The sequence below is a fragment of the Patagioenas fasciata genome, chromosome 10 (genome assembly GCF_037038585.1).
Source record: "Patagioenas fasciata isolate bPatFas1 chromosome 10, bPatFas1.hap1, whole genome shotgun sequence".
In the NCBI taxonomy this organism is placed as follows: domain Eukaryota; kingdom Metazoa; phylum Chordata; class Aves; order Columbiformes; family Columbidae; genus Patagioenas; species Patagioenas fasciata.
In genome coordinates, this window is record NC_092529.1 from 17,267,397 (window position 1) to 17,287,423 (window position 20,027).

At 45.3% G+C, this 20,027-nt stretch overlaps 1 protein-coding gene across 4 annotated transcripts in view; it reads left to right on the forward strand.

The window, feature by feature from the left end:
- Positions 1–20,027, forward strand: part of FRMD4B (FERM domain containing 4B) — a 130,026-nt gene that overhangs the window by 52,932 nt on the left and 57,067 nt on the right. For 3 of the 4 annotated variants that reach the window (XM_071813239.1, XM_065845695.2, XM_065845694.2), the window contains exons 2-4: positions 15,481–15,546; positions 16,306–16,400; positions 17,716–17,808. In XM_071813239.1, coding sequence (XP_071669340.1) covers positions 15,481–15,546; positions 16,306–16,400; positions 17,716–17,808 — 254 coding nt within the window. Of the gene's footprint in view, positions 1–4,052; positions 4,166–15,480; positions 15,547–16,305; positions 16,401–17,715; positions 17,809–20,027 lie in introns of those variants that run through there. The other variant, XM_071813240.1, reaches the window with a different exon arrangement.

Sequence of the window (20,027 nt, forward strand, 5' to 3'; positions counted from 1 at the left end):
TTAGTAATTCCACTAATCTTCTCTACAGATGGAGGCCAGTTCATTCTGAGACTGCAAAGAGGATAAAGCTATCAGTGCTGGAATATATTAGCTTAAACACCCTCCCACACAAATACACTTTTCCCTGCTAATTGGACTGTCATTCATTTCAACGTACATGTTGAATAAGGAGATGTGGGGAGAATAAAGGTCACCAAAATGCTGAGAATAGCCTGGAGGTGATGTTGTTTAGCCATTAAAAGCTATCATTGACAGTCCAAGCAACATTAGATTTCAGACTGATGTTTCTGTGGTTGGTTTTTCAGCTGATGTAGAAGAGGTGCTGTTCTTGCAATGGGTGCCCCAGCGTTCCTCTTCCTGCTTGTCACTGGGTGCAAATGTGTGGTGCCAGCAGAGCTGGGGTGATGATGGGGAAGTTACTGTAGTAAGGCACTTACACTGTGTGGCCACTGCTAATTATGGGCTGTTTTCTGAGCATCCTGGTTTTACCTGTTGTTGGGGCAGTGGTTTCTAGGTAGGGTGATGTGGGCTGGGCAGATGGTGTATGGCGTGGAGAAGGTCACGCTGGTTGGTGTCTGGTGTAGGCAGGTCACTGGCTTGTGCATGGGCAAGGAAGGCAAAAGGCTGGATGATGGGAGCGAGGAAGCTGGAAGAACAGGAGAGGGCAGTGCAAGAATTGCATGGCACAAAAAGTACTGGCTGTGCAAGCAAGGAAAGAGAGTGGAGACACCAGAGAATAAACAAACAAACATTCTGACCCCATCAGGTGTATGTCAAAAGTGCCAAACTGAGCACGATCTTGCAAGGAAGTGTGGGAAAACAAACAGCTAGGGGAAAAAAAAAGTCAGAAGTGCAACAGGAAAGGAAAACCGAGGTTATAACTGGACAGGAAAAAAGAGGGGAGAAGTCTTTCCAGAAAGGTTGCTGCCCTAGGCAAAGAGGTCCCTATCATGCTGAGAGTAGAGTTGTCTGGCTGACACCAGGCTGGACGTGCTCAGTTGCCATGGTTGTTTTTGGAGAGCAAGTATGTCAGTGTAGATGAAGCCCATCAGGAATCTGGTTGGGCAGGTGCACTTGTCGGGCATGTAAGTTGGTGTTTGCTAAGCCATAGTGAAAGTAGGAGCAGGTAATTCCTCTCTGATATTGAGCACACTGTATCTGTTCACCTTGTTCAGAGGGGTTGGGGTGTGTTGCATTCACTCTGTGGTTACAGAGCCTTTGGTGAGGACTCACAGTCCTGTTGTCCCCAAACCCTAGCCTGGAACTCTTCCTCTAGTGGCGTCTGAGTTGTAGAGACTTGCCCCTGTTTAACTCTTGCTTCTCCTACAGCTTCCCACTTTTAGAACCTCTTATGGATGTGCAGGATTACTTGTAAACTCTGATTTTTCTGGTTTAGAAAAATCAGCTGTGGGTGAGAGCACAGACAAATTACACAGGCCAGATCTGTATTTGTTTGGAAGCCCTGGATCCTCCAAGGAGTTGTGTTGTTCCTCCTCCAGCTATTCCTGTCCCTGTGGTCATCCCAGCAGGGCAGAAGTTGGCACCACCCAGGTAACCTTCACGTCATTTCTCTGAGGAAAAATGACTCACTGTCTGTTTTCTGTCTTATTTTGGTGCTTTGGAGTCTGTTTTGGAGACAACTGCAAGTTTATTACTCTGAAATACTCTCCCTAAATTGTCTCATCTGCTACCCGGCTTGCTGGTACAGTCTGAACCAGCTGGCTGGACCTGATCTGGTATCCTCCTGCCTGATGTGGAGCCAGCTTATGGGTTTTTCATGAAACCTGTGATACTGAGTGTTGTGTGGAGAGCTATTGTAGTCTGATGACTATAAGAATGCTAGCTTTTATAAAGTAACCTTTGGAGGAGGAAAAAAAAAAATCAAACAAAAGCAACCCACACAAAACCCCACTTTGTCTGCAGCTAGTTAAAAGGTGGATATTTGATCAAAGCTAGTTCCTCTGCATCAACCAAGGAAGGCAAGACATCTCTGGCATCTCACTGCATCCCAGGTGTCTGGGGTAGCTGGGGTGAGTTGTCTTCTGGAGGTGGCCCCTAAACAGGGAGGCAGCCCCAGGCAAGGGGAGAACAACTTTGATCCTATGGATCAGGCAGCCCTTCTTCTCTTCCCAGCAGCATCAGGAATGCTCTGGCTTTACAGAGTGCTCTGCAGCTTAAGGGAGCCTGTTGCTGGCCTCAGAGGTTGGTACACAGAGCCTTCTGTTTGAGGGAGTTTAGCTGGACCAAGTGGGCTTGGTAATTCTCAGAAGTGGGAGCTGTGTGTCTGTGATAGGGTGTTGCTTTCAGAAGTTTGATCCTGAGGTTCTTGCTTCCCATTCTGACAAAAGGAAATTAGTTTGTTCCTGGAATTGAACTTAAATTTTCTATTAAAATAGATCCATGGATTATTCAAAATTGGAGTGGAAAGGTCTTCTTGGTTTGTCCTTTCTATGTAGTGACTGCTCAGTTGAGACCATAAATAACCAAAGGAGAACCTCCAGCTAAAGGGAAGAGATTGTTATCAGTCCCAGGTGAGATTGTCTTGGTGCATGTCAAGAGCCCTTTGCTGCTCTGGTAGCATTGTGTGAGGTTTTCCCTGTCCTGTATCTTCCAGCTCATGTTGGGTGCTGTGGTCCTGGGCTGTGTTGTTCCTTTGGCATTAGTCTTCCGAACGTAAATTGTGAAGCCAGAGGTTGTGAGTCAGTGGTGTGATTTAAAAGCTAGTATATCCATACTTTTTTCACATAAAAGGAGATTAATAATGCTGAGCTATGTTTGTGAAAGTAGAATAGGTTTGTATTTTAGATTTTTGAAGTAACTGTAATTGTAAATTTTAAGTTTTATGCCCCTTGTTTACCTTCCTGGAGGCGAGACTGGAGCTCTCAAGGTTACAACCTTCTGGATTTGGGTGCACAGCCTTTAGTTTTCTGTTTGGTATGTGTTTGGGCTTTTTTTGTTTTTGTTTGGGTTTTTTTGTTTTGATGAAAGCAGTGTAATGTAGTCATCTGATGCTGCTTTTGGAGGAGACCTCAGTGTTTTGCACTGTAGCATGAAACCTATGCTACTCCTGACACAGCATTGCTGTGTCAAATCCCAGAGGTGTTTGGAGCCTTGCAGGTTGATGCACCAGAGCAGAAGAAATCAGGGAGAGGAGCTGGGTGTCCTTTCAGTATAACTTGATGTTTTGCACACAGAAAGCAGTCCTGAGAAGGGAGCAGCAGGCTGACTTACTCCTGCACCTCTATCAGCTACAAACTGCGCTCCTGGAGACTGACCCTGGCCTCAGAACAAGTTCAGGTTGGTGGCCCAGGGTGTAAACTCCATCCGCACTTCTGGTTTTTCCTCCCTCACATGCACCCACATCAGTGGCAGTGGCCCAAAGTGCGCTTTGGAAAGAAGTTGGGGAAACCCAGTGAAACACTGTATGTGGGGTACCTGTTGCAGCAGGGATCTATGGGGATGTGAGTGTGCAAAATGAGGATGGGTGTGTTGAGATGACAAGCTCTGGTCATCTTCATTTACTCACATACTGAAGCCCCCACTCCCAGGGCTGGAAAGTGGAGGTGGCTGGTTGAAGTTTTAGCGCTGTGCCAAGTTTTAGCATAAAGGCTCCTTCTGTCCCCTGGATGGGGATGTGTGGAAAGGAAGAGTTGGAGGGGACGGTGGCGTCTCCCAACAAGCACAGAGCTGTTGGCCTGGGGGTCCTTGACCAACTGCTATGCCACAGGGGTTGGCAGAGACCTGTGGTCCCACAGTGAGGTGTCCCACTGCTCTGGGGCTGGTACCTTGTGCTATGCCTTTTAGTCAGTAACTACTGTTTTTTTTTTACTTGATTTTTGTTTCATAATAAAAGGGTTAATATTACAAAGGAAATAAAAATAATTGTAATGCTTTCCCAGCTTGCCTCCATTTTTAACAGTCGTGTTTCAACCTCTCGTGTGTCCTGACTCACTCTGGAAGGGCTTTTGTTTCTGAATCTGTAATCAAAGCAACAAATGCGAAGGTCACTTCCTTCAGATTATATGGCAACGGAAGAAGTCCGAGATCGTGTCTCCCTTCTTCTCACAAGCCCAAATGTACAGAAAACGTGAAGGCTTAGTACATGTACAGAGTGCTTCTTGAGTTTCTCCAGAACTCTTGAATCAGCAGGGCGTGTGGCTTGGAGGTAAGAGGCTGTATTTTAATTTCTGATGCTTAGCAGTGACAGATAATGTTGTTTAGTGCTTGTTACATTGTGCCCCATCTCAAACATCATGCAGACCTCAGAGCTGTGAGTGCAGGAGAGCAGGCAGCCGGAAAGCAGCACGGAGCAAAGTGAGTTCACTTTGGGGTACTTTGGTAGTGCAGGCTGAATTGTTTTTTTTTTTTCTTGCTCTTTTCTTTGCCCCGAAAGATTAGTCTATAAAAAGTTTTTGTATCTTTTGCACTCCATTGTGGAGATAAGGGGCTGTTTGTTTACTTCCAGCATTTACAGCTGCTTTTTCCTGCCTTTGTAAGTGCTGCCCTGGCTGCCCTAACGTGCTAAATCCAAGCTTGATTCTGGTAACTTTGCTGCAGATGGAGAGCAGGTCTGTAATTTCTGATCACAGAGAACTTATTTTCAGAGATTACCCTTATAGGCTGCTCTGAGATATAATTTAAACCAAACAAAGAAGAGATTCATAAGTCCAGAGAAAAGGCAGTCAGTGCTTGGTACAGTAGCTCCTTTCAGCATGTAACTATTAAATGTCTCATCAATAAGGTACCTACCTCTCTCGCTCAAAAAAAAACAAAACCTCATGAAGAGGTTGGCACTGGAGATGCAGCAGTGCACATGGAGCTTGTTAACGGCTGTTGAAAAAAGAGCCTTTGATCCAAAGTGCTTGTTTTGCTTTAAAAGTGGAGCGTGGAGCAGTTCAAACCAGTCAACCCCCCGCCCTTGCCTGGCAAGATGCTGGCGGCTGGGCAGGCTGGCTCTTTGCCCCAGAAATGCTGCTCAGTGCCCCTTGCAGCCAGGACCCGCTACTTCGACTTCTTCCAAAGAGTTTAGGATTTCATGCTTTGTGTTTTTTATCTGCTTGCTCTTTGCATTTTTTTTTTTTTTTTATAAAGAGTTACAGAAGTTAAAGGCAATTCAGATGGACTTGTGGTATAGACCTTTTTCAAATAAATTATTTTTCGTTGTCTGCTTACCTAATGTCTGTTCAAAGCTGGTGTCTGGGTTTCCTGAGGGGCTGCTGCCAAGCGTGAGAGTGGCTGGAAAAGTCCAGGGAGAGCAGGGGGAGTGGATGGGGGATGAGCTGGGTGCAAGGACCCTAATGGGGCATGGGGAGGAAGAGATACAAGATGCCCCTGGAGGATGTGATGCTGCCTGGAGAGGATGGCAGATATTTGGTCAAGGCTTGCTCTGTGTATGTCTGCAGCCTCAGGTGCCTTCCCTCAAAATCCCAACCCAAGGGTAAGCAGGGAGGTGGTGGAGAAGCAAAAAGTACAGGGACAGATGAGCAGCCTGTGAGAAGCCATCAAAGAGATGGGGGAGAGTTTCAGGGCTGGGGAGAGACAGAGGCATCAAGGGCAGGATGCAGGTCTCTGGGATTGAGAAGTCCCTTGCCAAGAGGATATATACTTTTTTTTTAATCTTCTGTTACTGTTCCCATAACAGGGAAGGCTGAGTTTCTGTTTCAGGTGGGTCAGGGATGGCTTCTGGAGTGGGGTAAAAACACAGGAAAAGTTACCAGAAGCTCTGCACAGAATATCTCCTGAGATTTGTGTTGTAGAGACTTAAGCAAAGAAGCAGGATCTTAACCGATTTGCCTCCAACCTCCTGGTTGAGAAGGGAAGGTCAGAACAGAACAGTTGTGGGAGGACAGGTGTCTTGTCCTGCCCCATGGTGGGTACCACTTGTTCAAGGGCTGCTGTCTCCATGCGGTGCCCTTGCCAGGACTGACACACTGTTTGCTCTTTTGGGTAGCATCAGGAAAACTCTCTGATCCCATAGGATCTTCCCCCTGCCTTCCCCCTGCTGACTTCCCAGGAGATTGCACTGGAACAAAACATCACCATGGGCTCATGTGCAGTAATGACCTGAATGCAGTGCCTCAGTGCTGTTGCTGATAAGTATGTCTCCACCAGACACTAATTTATTAGCTGTGTTCTGCCAAGGAAAGCAGATGTTGTATGAAGTATTTAATTGACTTGGTATTTGTGGCAGCTTTGCAGTGATTGTTTTCTATTAATTTTCCTGATTTTTAGAATTAGCTGTAGAGTTGCCTGTCTGTTCTTTTCTTGCTGTTATTTTAGATACATTGCAAAGTGGTAGGAATGGTAACATCAGCACCTGTAGAATGACATGACCCCTTTGAGAAATGTTTTGGTTTTGAGTACAAGATGCCTTTAACAGTAGAATACTGATGCAATGAGGGGGCTGTTCCCTCTCCCCCTCTGTCAGAGGGACTCAGCATCTACTGATAACACTGCCAGCAAGATCCTGTGGCCTTTGACAGTGTCAGGAGAGGTGAGATGCTGTCTGGATGCTGCTTGTCAGCTGGAAAGCATGGGGCCAGCAGAGCTGGCAAAAGCTCTTCTGCAGCTCTACATCCCTCTGCCTTGTGCCATGGGAACCAATGTTACCTGCGAGCTTGCAGCATCCTCATCCTCCCACTGATGCACAGGTTGGAGTGAGTGAACACTCCCTGTGCCGCTGTGTGGGAGGGAGCAGCAGCGAGTAGGTGAAACTGCCATTGGTAGCATCAGGAAAGGCAGCCACATGCCAAATTCTTGGGGGGAGAGGGGTTAGTTTTTCACATTGCATGCTCCTGGTGGAGATCAAGAAGCAGCAGCTCTCTTGTTTATATTTTGCTCTTGGCCAAGGGGTTTATCTCCTGGCTGGAATAGTGTATTTATTGTTTTGAGGAAGACTGAATTTACTTGTTCCCTGTATTTTCATTTATCACTGCTCTTTGGTTTTGTGGTTTGTTAGTGTGGGGTTTTTTTGGTTTTGTTTTTCAAATTGCAGTCTGCTCACAATTATTTCTGAGCATTGCATTTGAGCATTTCAGGAGAGGAGGAGACTTAGAACCCTACAACCTGCTGTAGTGAGTGGGATCTTTCTAATGACCACAAGAGGCAGTGCCTGTTGTCCTGTACAAGTCTGCAAACCACCAATAAAGCAAGCGAAAAAGTCCCTTAGATTTGCCACCCCCTGCAATGAGAAATAGTAGAATAAACAGGCAAAAGGAGAATTGCATGCAAAGTGTGTTGGCACTCAGCCCTGAAAGGCCTCAGTGCCTGCAGTGAGGGAAAGCTCTTGGGCTATTGCTTTGCCAGATTTTTGTTTTTTACTGGCTCAGCTGGTGGGGATACATGAAAGTCAGTAGATGCTCTGCAGGAGCCAGTTTTTTCATCATATCTTGAGTTCATGTGGCTATTTTAGTAAGGTGCCATGCAACCCAGAGCCTCTCAGCCCCCAGTTCCAAGCAGCACGTTTCATCTCTAACTCTTTGCCAAACTTCAGCAGAGCCAGCATTTCCATGGAAAGCATCATCAAAGGGCCATTTGTACCAGGTTGTGCTGGAGTTTTCTCCAGTTGGTCTCATCTTAAGACACTAGCTCTGTGCATGTTGTATTCAGTCTGGTCTTCGAGTGCCTGTCCCTGTCTGGCTGCTTCTGAGACAAGAAGAACAGGGACACTCTGAGATGGGGAATGGCCCTGGACAGTAAATAGCCCAGGAGTGTTGGGAAGAGACTGTGCAGAGCCAGGGTGGCTCTGCAGCCTTTGGGAAGGACAGGGGTGGTACTTCGTAGTCATTCTGGTGAGGTGAGATGGGTCCTGCAAAGTGGTTTGCCATAGTATGAAGGGTGAGAGATGTAGCTAGCCACTTCAGTGCATTGCTGGCTATTTAACATTAAGCAGATACTGGGCTCTGTATAGGTTAATAGCAAGATAACAAATTCCTTAAGGCAAAGTCCTGGCCCTATTAAAGCTAATGGCAAAATTCATTGACTACTTTGGAGCCAGGACTTCAGCCAAAGGTTTCTTTATGACATGAAGATAAGGAAGGAGAGGCAGTATGTCTGGAGACATGGTCTGCCCCTGTAAATCAGGTGGGAGCTCCGCTGTTGCCTTTGAAGGGATCGCATCAGTTTTATTGTGTCTGCATGAGCCAGGCTGCAGTGCCATATAGGGGAGCTCACTGGCTGCCCGGGCTGATGTGTGCAGAGACCAGCAGGGGAAAACCTGAGTTTTCAGACCCCGAGCCAGCCCTTTGTGTTTAGCAGGAGGTATTGGTGAGCCCAGGACACTTGCCTGAGGGCAGGGTGACCAGGCAGAGGAGGCATCACTTGGAGGCTCTTGCACTGCACCCATTGCTAGCAAAGGATGTGATGGAGAGGTGCAGAGTGGGATGGGGGTGTGTTGCCCTTCCCCAGATCTACACCTCTATGAGGGTGGAGTGCTTCCAACACCGCATCTGTGTCCCCACCACGTGCCTTCCACCGTGGGACACTGAGTGATGGGAAACTATGCTGGGTCAGGGAGGACCCGTGGGCTGCACACAGGCTGACAAGTGTGCATCAAGGTATATTTTGAGACCTGTGCAGATCCTTTAAAAAGTTCCCATAGAAATACTGATACAAAACTCCTGTTTGATATTTTTCTGCTTATTCCTTAAAACTTTGAGCAGCTCTGAGTGCTGGAACATGATGAGGCTTTCTCTCCCAACAGGCACACCAGGAAACTGAGGTCATTTCAAGCACTATAACTTTTTCCCTCTTCCCCTCAGCTGCATGCAGGCCCCTTCCTTCCAGAAGGACAAGCAAAGGCTTTTATTTTCCTGAGATGTGTCTACTTAGAGTAGCTCAATATTGCAATACATTCTTGCATCTTGTTTCACATTTTTGTCAAACCATGCATGTTTATGGGCCAGACATAAGCTGCCTGGTTGTATCAAAGTTAATGAAGCAATGCTGATCCAAGGCAGCTGAGGATCTGATCCTAAACGCCTTCAGAACTGGAGAAAAACCCCCACCTAAATGCCAATGAAATATGAAGTCAGTATAGGGGCTTCAGTATGAAGCTTTGAAATCTCTTATAGGCTTATGAGTTACAGAATGGGGGGGTGGAGGGAACCCTTACAGGAAATTACTGGTGATGTTTTACAGCTGGTTAACTGCAGCTCAGGTAGGGATTCTGAGATGAAATTCTTTAAGTGCAAAGCTGGTTCTCTGGGCTCCTACACCTGCAAAGCAGCACTGCTGCCTCTGAGTCGCTGGTTGAAAGCAGGACGGGGCAGGATTTTGGGCTCCTCCCATGGCACAGGCTTTGTGGCCACTGGGTCAGTGTGGCAAAGGGACAGCATTTCCGAACTGATCACCTGTATCTTGTGAGTGGGATTTCTGTTATTTTGCTTTTTTATCTATATGGCTTTCTTTGGTGTTCTGATTGTGATGTGCCTGTTTCAAGAATAAATTATACAGTTTTTACAATCCATATTCTAATAATGCACTGCAGCTCAATTTTGTGTTTTTAAAACTGCAGGTTTAAGGTTTTGTGTGCCAGTTATTCATTTAGTGAAAATGGTTTCCCTTTCTCTTTCATCACTAGATGCATCAGTGCAGCTTTTTCTTCCTGTAAAATATCTTCTGGAGCTTACTCACCTGTCAGTGAAGTTTAATTTCATATGGTTACCCTGTAAGGAGCCCCTTGCAATAACATGTGCAGTTCTTTGCAGCTGGAACCAAATCCCTCGTGTCATGCTAATGTGTTTTCCAGGCAGAGCCCTTGTGGGTGCCCAGTAACACCAGTACCTAAATAAAAGGGTTTGTCCTGAGAGGAAGAGGGTTGCCATTTCCAAAAGATTCCTTGTAGTTTGTGGGGTTCAAAATAATAACGTTATGGAGATATGTTGGATGGAAGGGTTTTGTTTTAAAGCTTCTAGCAATGTGTATTTATGTGGATGCAGGCCCCTGGCACAGCCATCCTTTCTCTGGGCAAGTTGCAGTAACACATTGGTGCAACGCAGTCATGCCAGAAGTGTGTGCATGTGGGCTGCTGAACCCCGAATCATGACACATCCCAAACGAGAGCACCTGGGATGTGTGTACAGACCTGTGAGCATTTTGATGGTAAAATAGTTCCCAGTTTTGTCTCAGCTATGTGCAGCTAATGTATCATCCTCTCCTTTTTGGCCACAAAGTTGTTAGGGTTTGGGGTTTTATTTGCTTTCCCTGGTATTGGAGACTCCAGATCATCTTAAAACAAAAAAGGCTTTAAAAATAGAAGTCAGTAACAGACATGGCCAGCCACGCCATGTGATGTCTCTAATTTGCCCAGTTCTGGATGGTGACATCTGGTCTGGAGGGAGTGCAACACATTTGGGTTTGCTTCTGACCCAAACCCTTCAGGATTTCCCATTCCTAAGCTATGCTTAAGGAGATATGTTATTCTGTCAGCTTTTTTTTCTGGCTTAAGTGTTTTTTGAGGTTTCCTGTTTACACCCTGTCTATTTACTTTTTAATTTTTCTTATTTTTTCCTAATTGGATGACACACATGGATGTCTAAAAATATTGCATGTAACAACCAGCTTCGAATAGGGAGGATGCTTCTGTGAAGAGAAAAAGCATAAATATCCTGTGTATGTGGTTTTTGTATATGTGTTTTTTCCCAAACAAACATTCAGGCTCAGGATATCACAGGGAATTGGTTTAAGCAGCCAAGAAGTAGGTTTGTTTCTCTGCTTCTTTCTTTTTAAAGGCCTGTTTTGGAAAAGCTGCCTTGATGATTAAGTGGAGAATTTCTCTTAATTTTTGTGTTCCAAGTTAGATGGAGGAAAAAATGTGTGGTGTGTCTTTTTGTGATTTTTTAAATTTTTTTTTTTGGCCAGCTATATGAAACCTTTCTGAATATGTTAATATGCTACGTAGAATCATGATCTCACCATATGCTTTCATTTCCACACATGGAGATTAAATGGACTGTATGTTTCTTCCCCTTAATTATCTACCTTTCTTACTGAAGATCTTGGGTCAGTCATGTTCTTGCTGGAAGCCCACTGTCCGTACCTGTCTCTAAATTAGGAGAGCTTCAATATTTTGATATTCTTGCATTTCTGCGTTGAACAGTGTTTGTCTCCTTTTTATTCCTCTCTAGTTTTGAGTTTTTATGACTTTCTTGTGTGTGGAAGTGACTTTGGAAAACAAATAAGAATCTGGCATCCAAGCATATCATAGTTTTGCCAAAAATGGGGCTGTGCACTACATCACCCTGCTAATTTCCTATTTGGAATGAGATACAGGAACACTTCATTAATTTTAGGCTGCTACTTTTTATACTGGATGATAGCTTAAATATTAGCAGGTTTTTAAAAATAACTGCTAAAAATACCAACTTGGGGACATGTTGCAAAAATTTAAGAAAAGTGTTCATTTGTACAGACAATACAAAATCAATGAGAATAAGCTGAAAGCAGAGATGTGTGTGTATATATATATCTCAATACTGTTCTCGCCACCACTTAACTGAGCCAGACAGCTGTGCTCATCTTGTGATGGATTGGTCCAACTACATAGAAAATCAATTATATTGTTCAGATTAGCAAGGCGTACTGAATTAAAGATGAAAGAAAATTAGTCTGCAAGAGGACTCCCAGGGTGTTGGGTCTTTGAGGAGCCCAGTGCCCTGATAGCCAAGTATGAGTCCCTTCCCAGAGCCTGAGGAAACAGTCTTGTGAGTGGATGTGCTGCAGGGAAATAAATCAGAGCGGTGTCATTAGGGGAGTTAAAATTGAGTCTTTTGCTGCTTCACCTCCAGGAGTTCAGAGTCTCTGGTAGCTGAGCTCAAAGCACTATTCTGTGGCCAAAATCCTTGATATATTCAGTGATACTATGATGGTGAAGTTCTCTCTATGAAGCTCTCCAGGTTTTCTTCAGGCAAGAGGAGAAGACCAGACCATTAATACTTGTGACTGTGCTGGAGTGTGTGGTATTGCTGTTCTGCAATCATGTCGCATCTCTGTGTCACTGTGCTGGGACAATACAGGGCTAGTGGAAAGTGACTGATACTCAGAAGCTTGTGAGGTCATCTTGTGGCTGCTGCAAGAGGCTCTGAAGCTTTTGGTTCTGCCCCCTGTACAAACGAGGCTTGCAAAATGTGAGTACTGTCTTGTATATACGAGCCCTGACTGCACAGGGGGGAAGCTCCATGTGAGGAGAGAGTTGTCTCCTGGAGATGACCTCTCTGGTGGGCGGCATTCCTGCTGCAGGATGGGCTTGTGTTGCTCTGTGATAGTAACTGGGAGTGATTTGCTTCTGATTGTGTTCGTAAGTACCGAGTAAGCCAAGTGAAGTGCTCTCTGCCCCATTAGGAATGGGGTGGGGATACTTGGAGTGAGTTCTTGCACAGCTGAAAAAAATACAGGGTGCTGGTTGTTGAAGACCTGGGTCTGCAAGAGGAACAGAAGGGCTGATGTTTGGACTGTTCTAGTTTAGGGACTGGAGCCTGCAAATGCAAAGCTGGTAGTCACTCACGCAGATTTGTGTTCCTCAACCAGGCTGTGGTGCCACGCAGTGAGTATCCATGTTGTGCCTCTCAGCCCAGGCGAAGGTATCTTAGCAGGGATGAAGCCCCCAGGTGTGTGTGCATGGGCTGGAGGGGTGGTGGAGTGCAAGCAGCAAATGGGAAGGGCTCCAGAGCCCCCTTTTTCCTTCAGCTACAGCTAACAGCAGATATTTCATCACCCTGGATGCTGCTGTCACATCCCACCATGCGACAGAGCATTCCTGGGTGACATGAGCCCATTGCCACACAACGCCCTGGGGATACAGATGGAAGCAGACAGGTTTGTCATAGCAATGGCATTTCAGGGTGCTTTATTGCCAAGTCCTCTCGCATCTTCTGTGACTTCTTGATCGAGCTTTCCAGTACTCTGGGCAGCAGCTGTATGATCTTTTTTCTGAGGTGAGATTCCTGGAGACTCGAGTACTGTTATATGTATCTATATTTGTAAATCAGACTTTTAAGCTGTGTCCTTACGTTTCCTCATCAATAAAATTTGGGATACTTATATCTTGCCTATCTTCAGGGGTGTCATGAGGTTTAATTACTTTAAACGTGCTTTGCAATTACCTTGGATAGCTGAATAGAAGCACAGATTATGGTTGGTATTTCTTTTATGTTCTAATCTTCCTGGCAACCTTCCTTTCTCCTCAGCACAAGGGTTTTGTGGATGTGTTTGCTATAATAGAAACCTTTTTTACTTAACAATAGACAACTGAGGCAATTAAAACAGTCAGAAGTGATTAATGTGATTTCACTGGGTGAAAGCTAAAGCAGCTAGCAGTTAAATAATGGCAACCCTTGTGCTATCTCAGAGCAACAGATGGGGAATGATTTAAAAACACTATTGGATCAGGCACTTCGCAACAGGGGCAGATTGGTAGCAGTATGTCAGAGCCAGAAATATGCAGCACCTTGAAGGGTGCACTGATGAAATGATTAATTGATGGTAACATATGACTTCATTATGAGTGCACGATGGCAGATCTTCAGCTCCCAGGAACAAATGGACCCCTGATCAGACTGTAATGGATTTAAGGGCTCCAGGCAGCCTGTTCAGTGAGTGGGTAAATTGCAGGAAGCATGCTGGAAGCTGGAATTGGGATGTAGCAGCTTTGCTTCCACAACCTGAAAGATAAAGCAGTGGAAGCAGTGCCTTGCTGGAGTGCAGGGCAGGGGGCTGGTACAGCTCTGGGATGAGGTCTCCACAGGTTGCAGCACCAAGGGGTGCAGCCATGGTTTGCATGGAGGACATTGCTGCCATCTCCATGATGGTGCAGCCCCTGCTCTGCACCTCTGCACACATGACAGGTCACTCTTCATCTGGTGTTTCTGTACAAAGCCATACTAATAGGAGTAGGAGAAATGAAAAGGAAGAGATTTCATTGAGCTTTCTTAAGCATTTTGCTCTACAAATGGTGCTTTTAGCAGTATTGCTGTTTTGGTGACTGATGCGATCGTACACATTTAGCAGTGCCATAAATTGCCAGTGCTGGTGCCACAGATGCTGTAGCCCTGTTTTCCTGGGCATTAGACAGAGTTGTGCCTGCAGATGCTTGTCTCTGTCCTGTTTGCAGAGCTCCTCAGGAAGGGGCTCCCTCCTGGGTTTTGGTCTAAAAAAGATCAGTTAGTTAAGACAATAAAGCTTTGTTAATTTGGCTTCCTCTAGCTGAAATGGACTGACCAGTGACAGAAGCGGCTGTGTCTTGGCAGCTCTTGCCGTGCAAAGAGCCATGTGCTGCCCTCATTTCAACACTGAGGGTGGGCTAGAGGTCTCTTTTTGGTTATACTGTAATTGGACATAAACTATATTTATTTTTAAGGCTTTACAAGGTTTGGATGCCCAGCATCCTGGAGCAGGATGTGATGGGGGGGTGCTGGTGGCAGTACAGCTCAGCCATGTCCTTGTCCCCATCCCTGTGGAGCCTGAGGGATGTGAATGGAGAAACTGCTGTGTGTTGCCATTTAATCCCCCTGGGACCCCCTATCTAAGCAAACCACCTTCAGTCTCTGCTCACAGCTCAGAATTTATAGTCCATGAGAAGCTTGTACTGTCAGGAAAACGAGTTACTCTGAGGTTGGGAGAATAAATATAAAACCCAGGTTTCCTTCACCAGCTCTCACCTGGAGAGCACTGTAAAGCTGGTCCTTGCTGAAGCTGCTGAGAGGTCCAGAATTAGAACAAATTTTAAATAATGTAAAAGCTTTCATAGAAATGTACTAGATTTCAAAGGGCAGATACTAAAAGGTCATAATGTACAGTTATTTCCGAATTTCTCGCCTCTTAAAGAGAGAAAGACACTTTGTTTGCAAGAGAAATGTGACATGAAATAGGTGGTCCAGATATAACATTAGAGGTTGCAAAGCTCACTCTGTTCTTAATCATTCAGTTTGAGCACCTGTTTTGATGTGTGCAAGCACCTACATAAAAATCCATAGAGGCAATGACTTCTAATACTTATGAGTAGTTATCCAAGGGAGAATATTAATGTGCTGGTAGAGACCAGGTCCTCTGTCAATGGACCAAATCCAGGCTGACTCATCTGTAGGGAGGCTTGAGTACATGGTGGTTTCAGGGGTCCCTGGTCATCTCTGCTCATCATCAGAGCAAAAGGCCATTGCTGCTGCTTGTGGCTATGGTACTAGCTAGGCAGGTTCATCCTCAAATTAAATTCTCACAGCATTTATGTTTTTATTTAATCCTGAGTGCTGCTAAGCACCCTTAATTCCAGCTTTGAAGTTGATGGGAGCTGAGACTGCTGAGGCAGCTCCCCAGACTGAGTCCTTGGAGAAGGACACTCAGCTGGAGTATAGAGTCAATTCCCTTATCAGCACAGATTAGAGGTTTGCTACGTGCTGTCCTTGCCGCTGAACTACACATGGTCCTGGGCAAGCCAGGAAAGCCACAGATCCTGCCTGTCCTCACAGGGCTGTGTTGCTGTCTTTGCAGATGACAGAGGGCCGGCACTGCCAGGTGCATCTCCTCGATGACAGGAACTTGGAGCTGCTGGTTCAGGTACAGACCCCCTTTTTTTGGGGCACCGGTAGCAGGGTGCCAGATTTCTCTGCTTATTTTCTTTAGTAGTGCTACTGGAGGCTGAAGTCTAAGCGATGTTTGAAGAAAAGTTGTATCTGTTACTAGAACAACTCATAGAAGTGGAATAAGCAGGCATGTTTTCAATACGCATGCCCTTCTGCAGACCTGAATTACTGGAAGTGTTTGACTTGGATGTTTGTGCACAGTGGGCAAAATATCTGCCATCAGTTCTGCATTCAACTTTTCATCTGCTTTAACTAAAATTCATCAAATATATTAAATGCACCCCTTGTGGTTGTTTTTTGTAATTTAAAATGGCAGCAAAGTCTATATTTTTGGGGATGTGTTTAATTCCCATAACAGAACCCAAATCATGAAGTCTTCCATTACACAATATTTTCCTTACTGAAAAATCCCTCCTGCTGTAAGTGCAGGAAAGCCTGAGCTGCTACATTTGCCCCTAGAAAGAGGAAAGCAGTGATCAGAGTGTGTGTTCCAGCTTGATGTCGTGGGTTAAATACGTATTTGACTCCCTGTGCTGTGAATGTCCCATGCAGCTCCACAGAGACACGGAATCCAGCTGCCCCGAGTCTGATGGAGCCATTTTCATATTGAGTTGTACAACGGGGTTTTAACTCGGCTGTGTGTATTTAAATGTCACTATTTGCAGAGAAAATTTTTATTGTATATGAAAAGCCTGGAATGAAATGAATTGAATTATTTTCATTCTTTTAATAGCCCAAACTTTTGTCTCGGGAGTTACTGGATCTGGTGGCTTCACACTTCAACCTGAAAGAAAAGGAGTATTTTGGGATAACATTTATAGATGATACGTAAGTATGTTGATTTATTTTGAACAGCTGTGTCATTATTGTGATGTGAAACCTGTCCCCAACATTGCGGCAGGTCAGTGTCATGGCAAAAAGACTTTTCTTTGGAAGAGGAAAAATTTTGTTACCTTTTGCTCTCTGTTGTTGCTTTTTATGGTGTCTTGGATGGAAGATCCCGTCGGAGCTGTGTTTGGGGCCACCCTGCCAAGACAGTTCCCATTTGCAGGTGCAGGACTGGCTCTGGTGTTTATGGAGCTGGTGGGAGCTGCGCACTCTGGAGCCCTGACCACAGCAGTATATTATTTTTACTAGCAACTCTCATTTCGGACTCTCCCTAAAATATGCCACATCTTTGTCTTTTCAAGTGTTGAAAAAGTAGTTCCTTTCAGCTCTGTAAGTCCCTTGGGGATGCTCTTTGCACTTGGCTTATTTCCCCCCTGCCCCAGAAGAGCTGCCATGAAATTCTTCTGGGTGTTTTTGGTTGCTGCTGTTTCCTCGTGGTGAGCTGTGAAGTGCTGCCAGGGGAATACCTAAAATCTGTTGGCACCTCCAGAAACCCCAGTGAGACTCCAGAGGCTCCTTTGGGTATACTGGGCTGGGCGCTTGGAGGGAGTGTGTGGCCTCTGGAGGGCACCCGTGCCTCAGCCTTTTGGGGCAGACACAGGTTTCTGTGCTGTTCTGCGGTCCTCAAGGAGGCTATTGGGGGCTTGGGTTTTTTTTTTTTTTTCTGGTTTCTTTCCAATTTCCATCAGGGCAGCCACTGCAGAGAGAACAGTTCTATACAGCTTCCTCATTAAATAAGTGTGCCTGCAGTAAAGCCCTCGGTTCCAAAATGGGGTTTTATGTGATGCTGGGGTGGGACTAGTGCAGAACAGGATGGGAGGGGGGGGTGTGGCTGCAGAGCTATGTGGTCCCAGGCAGCAGAAGAGATCAGACCCATTTCTGCTGCAGGCAAAGAACCAGCCTCTGCTACAGATCAGACCCCCCCCCACTAAAACATGAGCTCAATGGAAGTGTCCCCATCTATAACAAAGGAGGTCATTTAAATAATATTTACTTTTGCTGGGTGCCATGCTATGAATTTTGTGCTGCAGCTGAACATATGACTGCAAAGAGGGTTCTCTAATGTCCGAAAGTGAATTACATCAAAATCTGAAACTTGGGAGAAAAGGAAATAATTGCATGAGATGTTTGCCTGCCTCAGAGCTGAATCTCATGCTCTTTAAAGTAACACTTGGAGTAAACATGAGCACTGTCAAGACCTTGTTTCTGTATTTCCTGCCCGGTTTTTAACTGCCTCCCCAACCTGTTTCCGCAGAGGTCAGAGCGTCTGGCTGCAGCTGGATCACCGAGTCCTGGACCATGACTTGCCCAAGAAACCGGGCCCGGCAACTTTGTACTTTGCCGTTAGGTGAGTAATTGTTTCCACAAAGAAAACATTACCACTTGGGTTTATTCATCTCCAGGGTTTTTTGTTTAAAAGAACTGATTACAGATTTGATAGAGGAAATAAATGTCAAAATGATATGTTATTTTTAGAAGGAGATTAGGACCTGGATAAGTGCTGCTCTCTTTTGTATTTAACTACAGTGTAAAGTAGTTTGGAACCTGCTACTTTTTAAGCTCTTACTAGGACATTGTTCTTAGGGTGTGGTTGTGGGTTTTTTTTGTTTAAAACCTTGTATTTTAAATATCATCTTTACCTGAGTTGCCTTTAATAGTGCTACATTTTAATACACAATCTTATTTATTTTTCTTATGTGTACTGAAGGGTTGTCTGTACTTGAAAGGGATTGCTGGTGGCTTATTTATTCACACAGATCAAGCCAGTCCCCAGGAGAGAATAAAATCCCTGGCAAAGTGATGATTTTGGCCAATATAATTGCATTACTTTAGGGGGTTTGCTGGCAAAACTCTGCTGGTTAAGGGTCTGGAAAAAAACCCATGTCCTGCAAGACAGAGCTGTGCTGGCAGAAAGGAGTAAGTGTCATTATACAGTCTATGAGGAAAATGAGAGCAGACTGACCTCATTTGCTTTTCATATCTCAGAAAATTTATGCCTTGTGTGCTTAATTATTTGAAGCACTTCCAAGGCAGAGCCTCTTGTGCAGTTGGGTTGGTTGAACCAGTCGTCTCGCCACATCCTCCACACCCTGGACATTGAGGGAGCAGTTCAAACAAGCAGCGCTTTGTTTTTGCTGAATATGTGCTTATTTGTGATGGAGTTTAGAGCTTTTCTTCCCTTCCTCATTTTCAACACAAATTTTAAAAAAAATCAATTTTAAGAGATTATGGACTCCTCAGTATATTCACTGTGCTTGAGGATCTGTGAAGCTCAAATCTCTGACTGCCCAAGAAAGCTGTAAAGGCAAACATAGGACTTGAGCAGTTTTTTTGAGATTAATGCTGTTGGCTCGTCACGTTCATTTTGGTCCTCTCTGTTGTAAGATGGTCCTCTACAGGACAGGCTGTGTGGAGACCCATTCAAGAGTTAAAGTGTGAGGAGTGGGCTTGCAAAGATCAACTTCTAGAAGCTTGTTTTAAGCCTGACTACTGTGGGGTTGTGAGATCCAAACCAAGCAATTAGGAGCCAAGGAGGTGGGCAGTGAGCAAGAAGCAGAGGAGGATACAGAAATAATTAGCAGTTTTAGAAACTCTCTGTTCTGTAGAAAATGGATGTTCCATCAGAAAAGCCACTTCAAAACCTGCAGCTCTTTACTTTGTTACAACTTTTTGGATAAGTAAGTGACTACAGGACTTCACTTCATGGCATATCCCTTGGGTGGTTAGTTCAGATACTTCTTTCATGTGAGCACATTTGCCTTATTGTAGCCTATTCCTTAATTAAACTCTTAAAAGAGCAGCTGAAATACATATTGCAGCTGTGTGGTTTGAACAGAAAAGCATACTTGGGTGTGAGGTAGGTGGTGTGGAGGGGATGATCTGACAGCCCCAGTGCTTGGCTCTTGTCCCCCAGGGCTGGACGGTCTTCAGCCATGTGTGGCGGTTGCTGTTGCAGGGATGGGGTGTCCCCTGGGCTCAGCCAGCCCTCCTGCTGGGGCCATCCATGCCTTCTGCATGTGGGAAATAGGTTCAATCACAGACAGAGTAAACACTGCTTCAGTGTCACTTTTGTTTGAGATGCAAGTAGACCTGAGCTGCTCTTCTCATAACAGGTGGCTGCATGGTGCTCCCAAACCTGCCTCTCATCCCTTTGACTTCCCTGCCTCTGTGGTCCAGCGTTCCACATCTGTCCTGTGCTGAGTGTACAGTGTGTACAGCTTGTACCATGGAAAAAATGGCACACACAGACCTGGCCAGGGAAGGAGGCAATGCCTTCCTGGGGCCTTCTCCCTAAATCCATAGATCCTACCACTCTCTTGCTCTGTACCAGCAGTAACCAGGAGATACCTTTGATCAGGGCCAGGGTTACTATTCTGCTCCTGGGGATAAGTCAGCCATGTCTTACTCTTAGTTGAGTGAAAGTGCAAGTGCAAATGAGATAATTAGTTGGGGAAAATCACCTTATTGGTGCAGTGGTGGGAGGAAGGCTTTACCAGGCTGAGGAAGGTCCCTGCCATGAAGGGCTGGTCTGGCAGCAGATTGGGAAAGGATGAAGAGTGAGGCTGC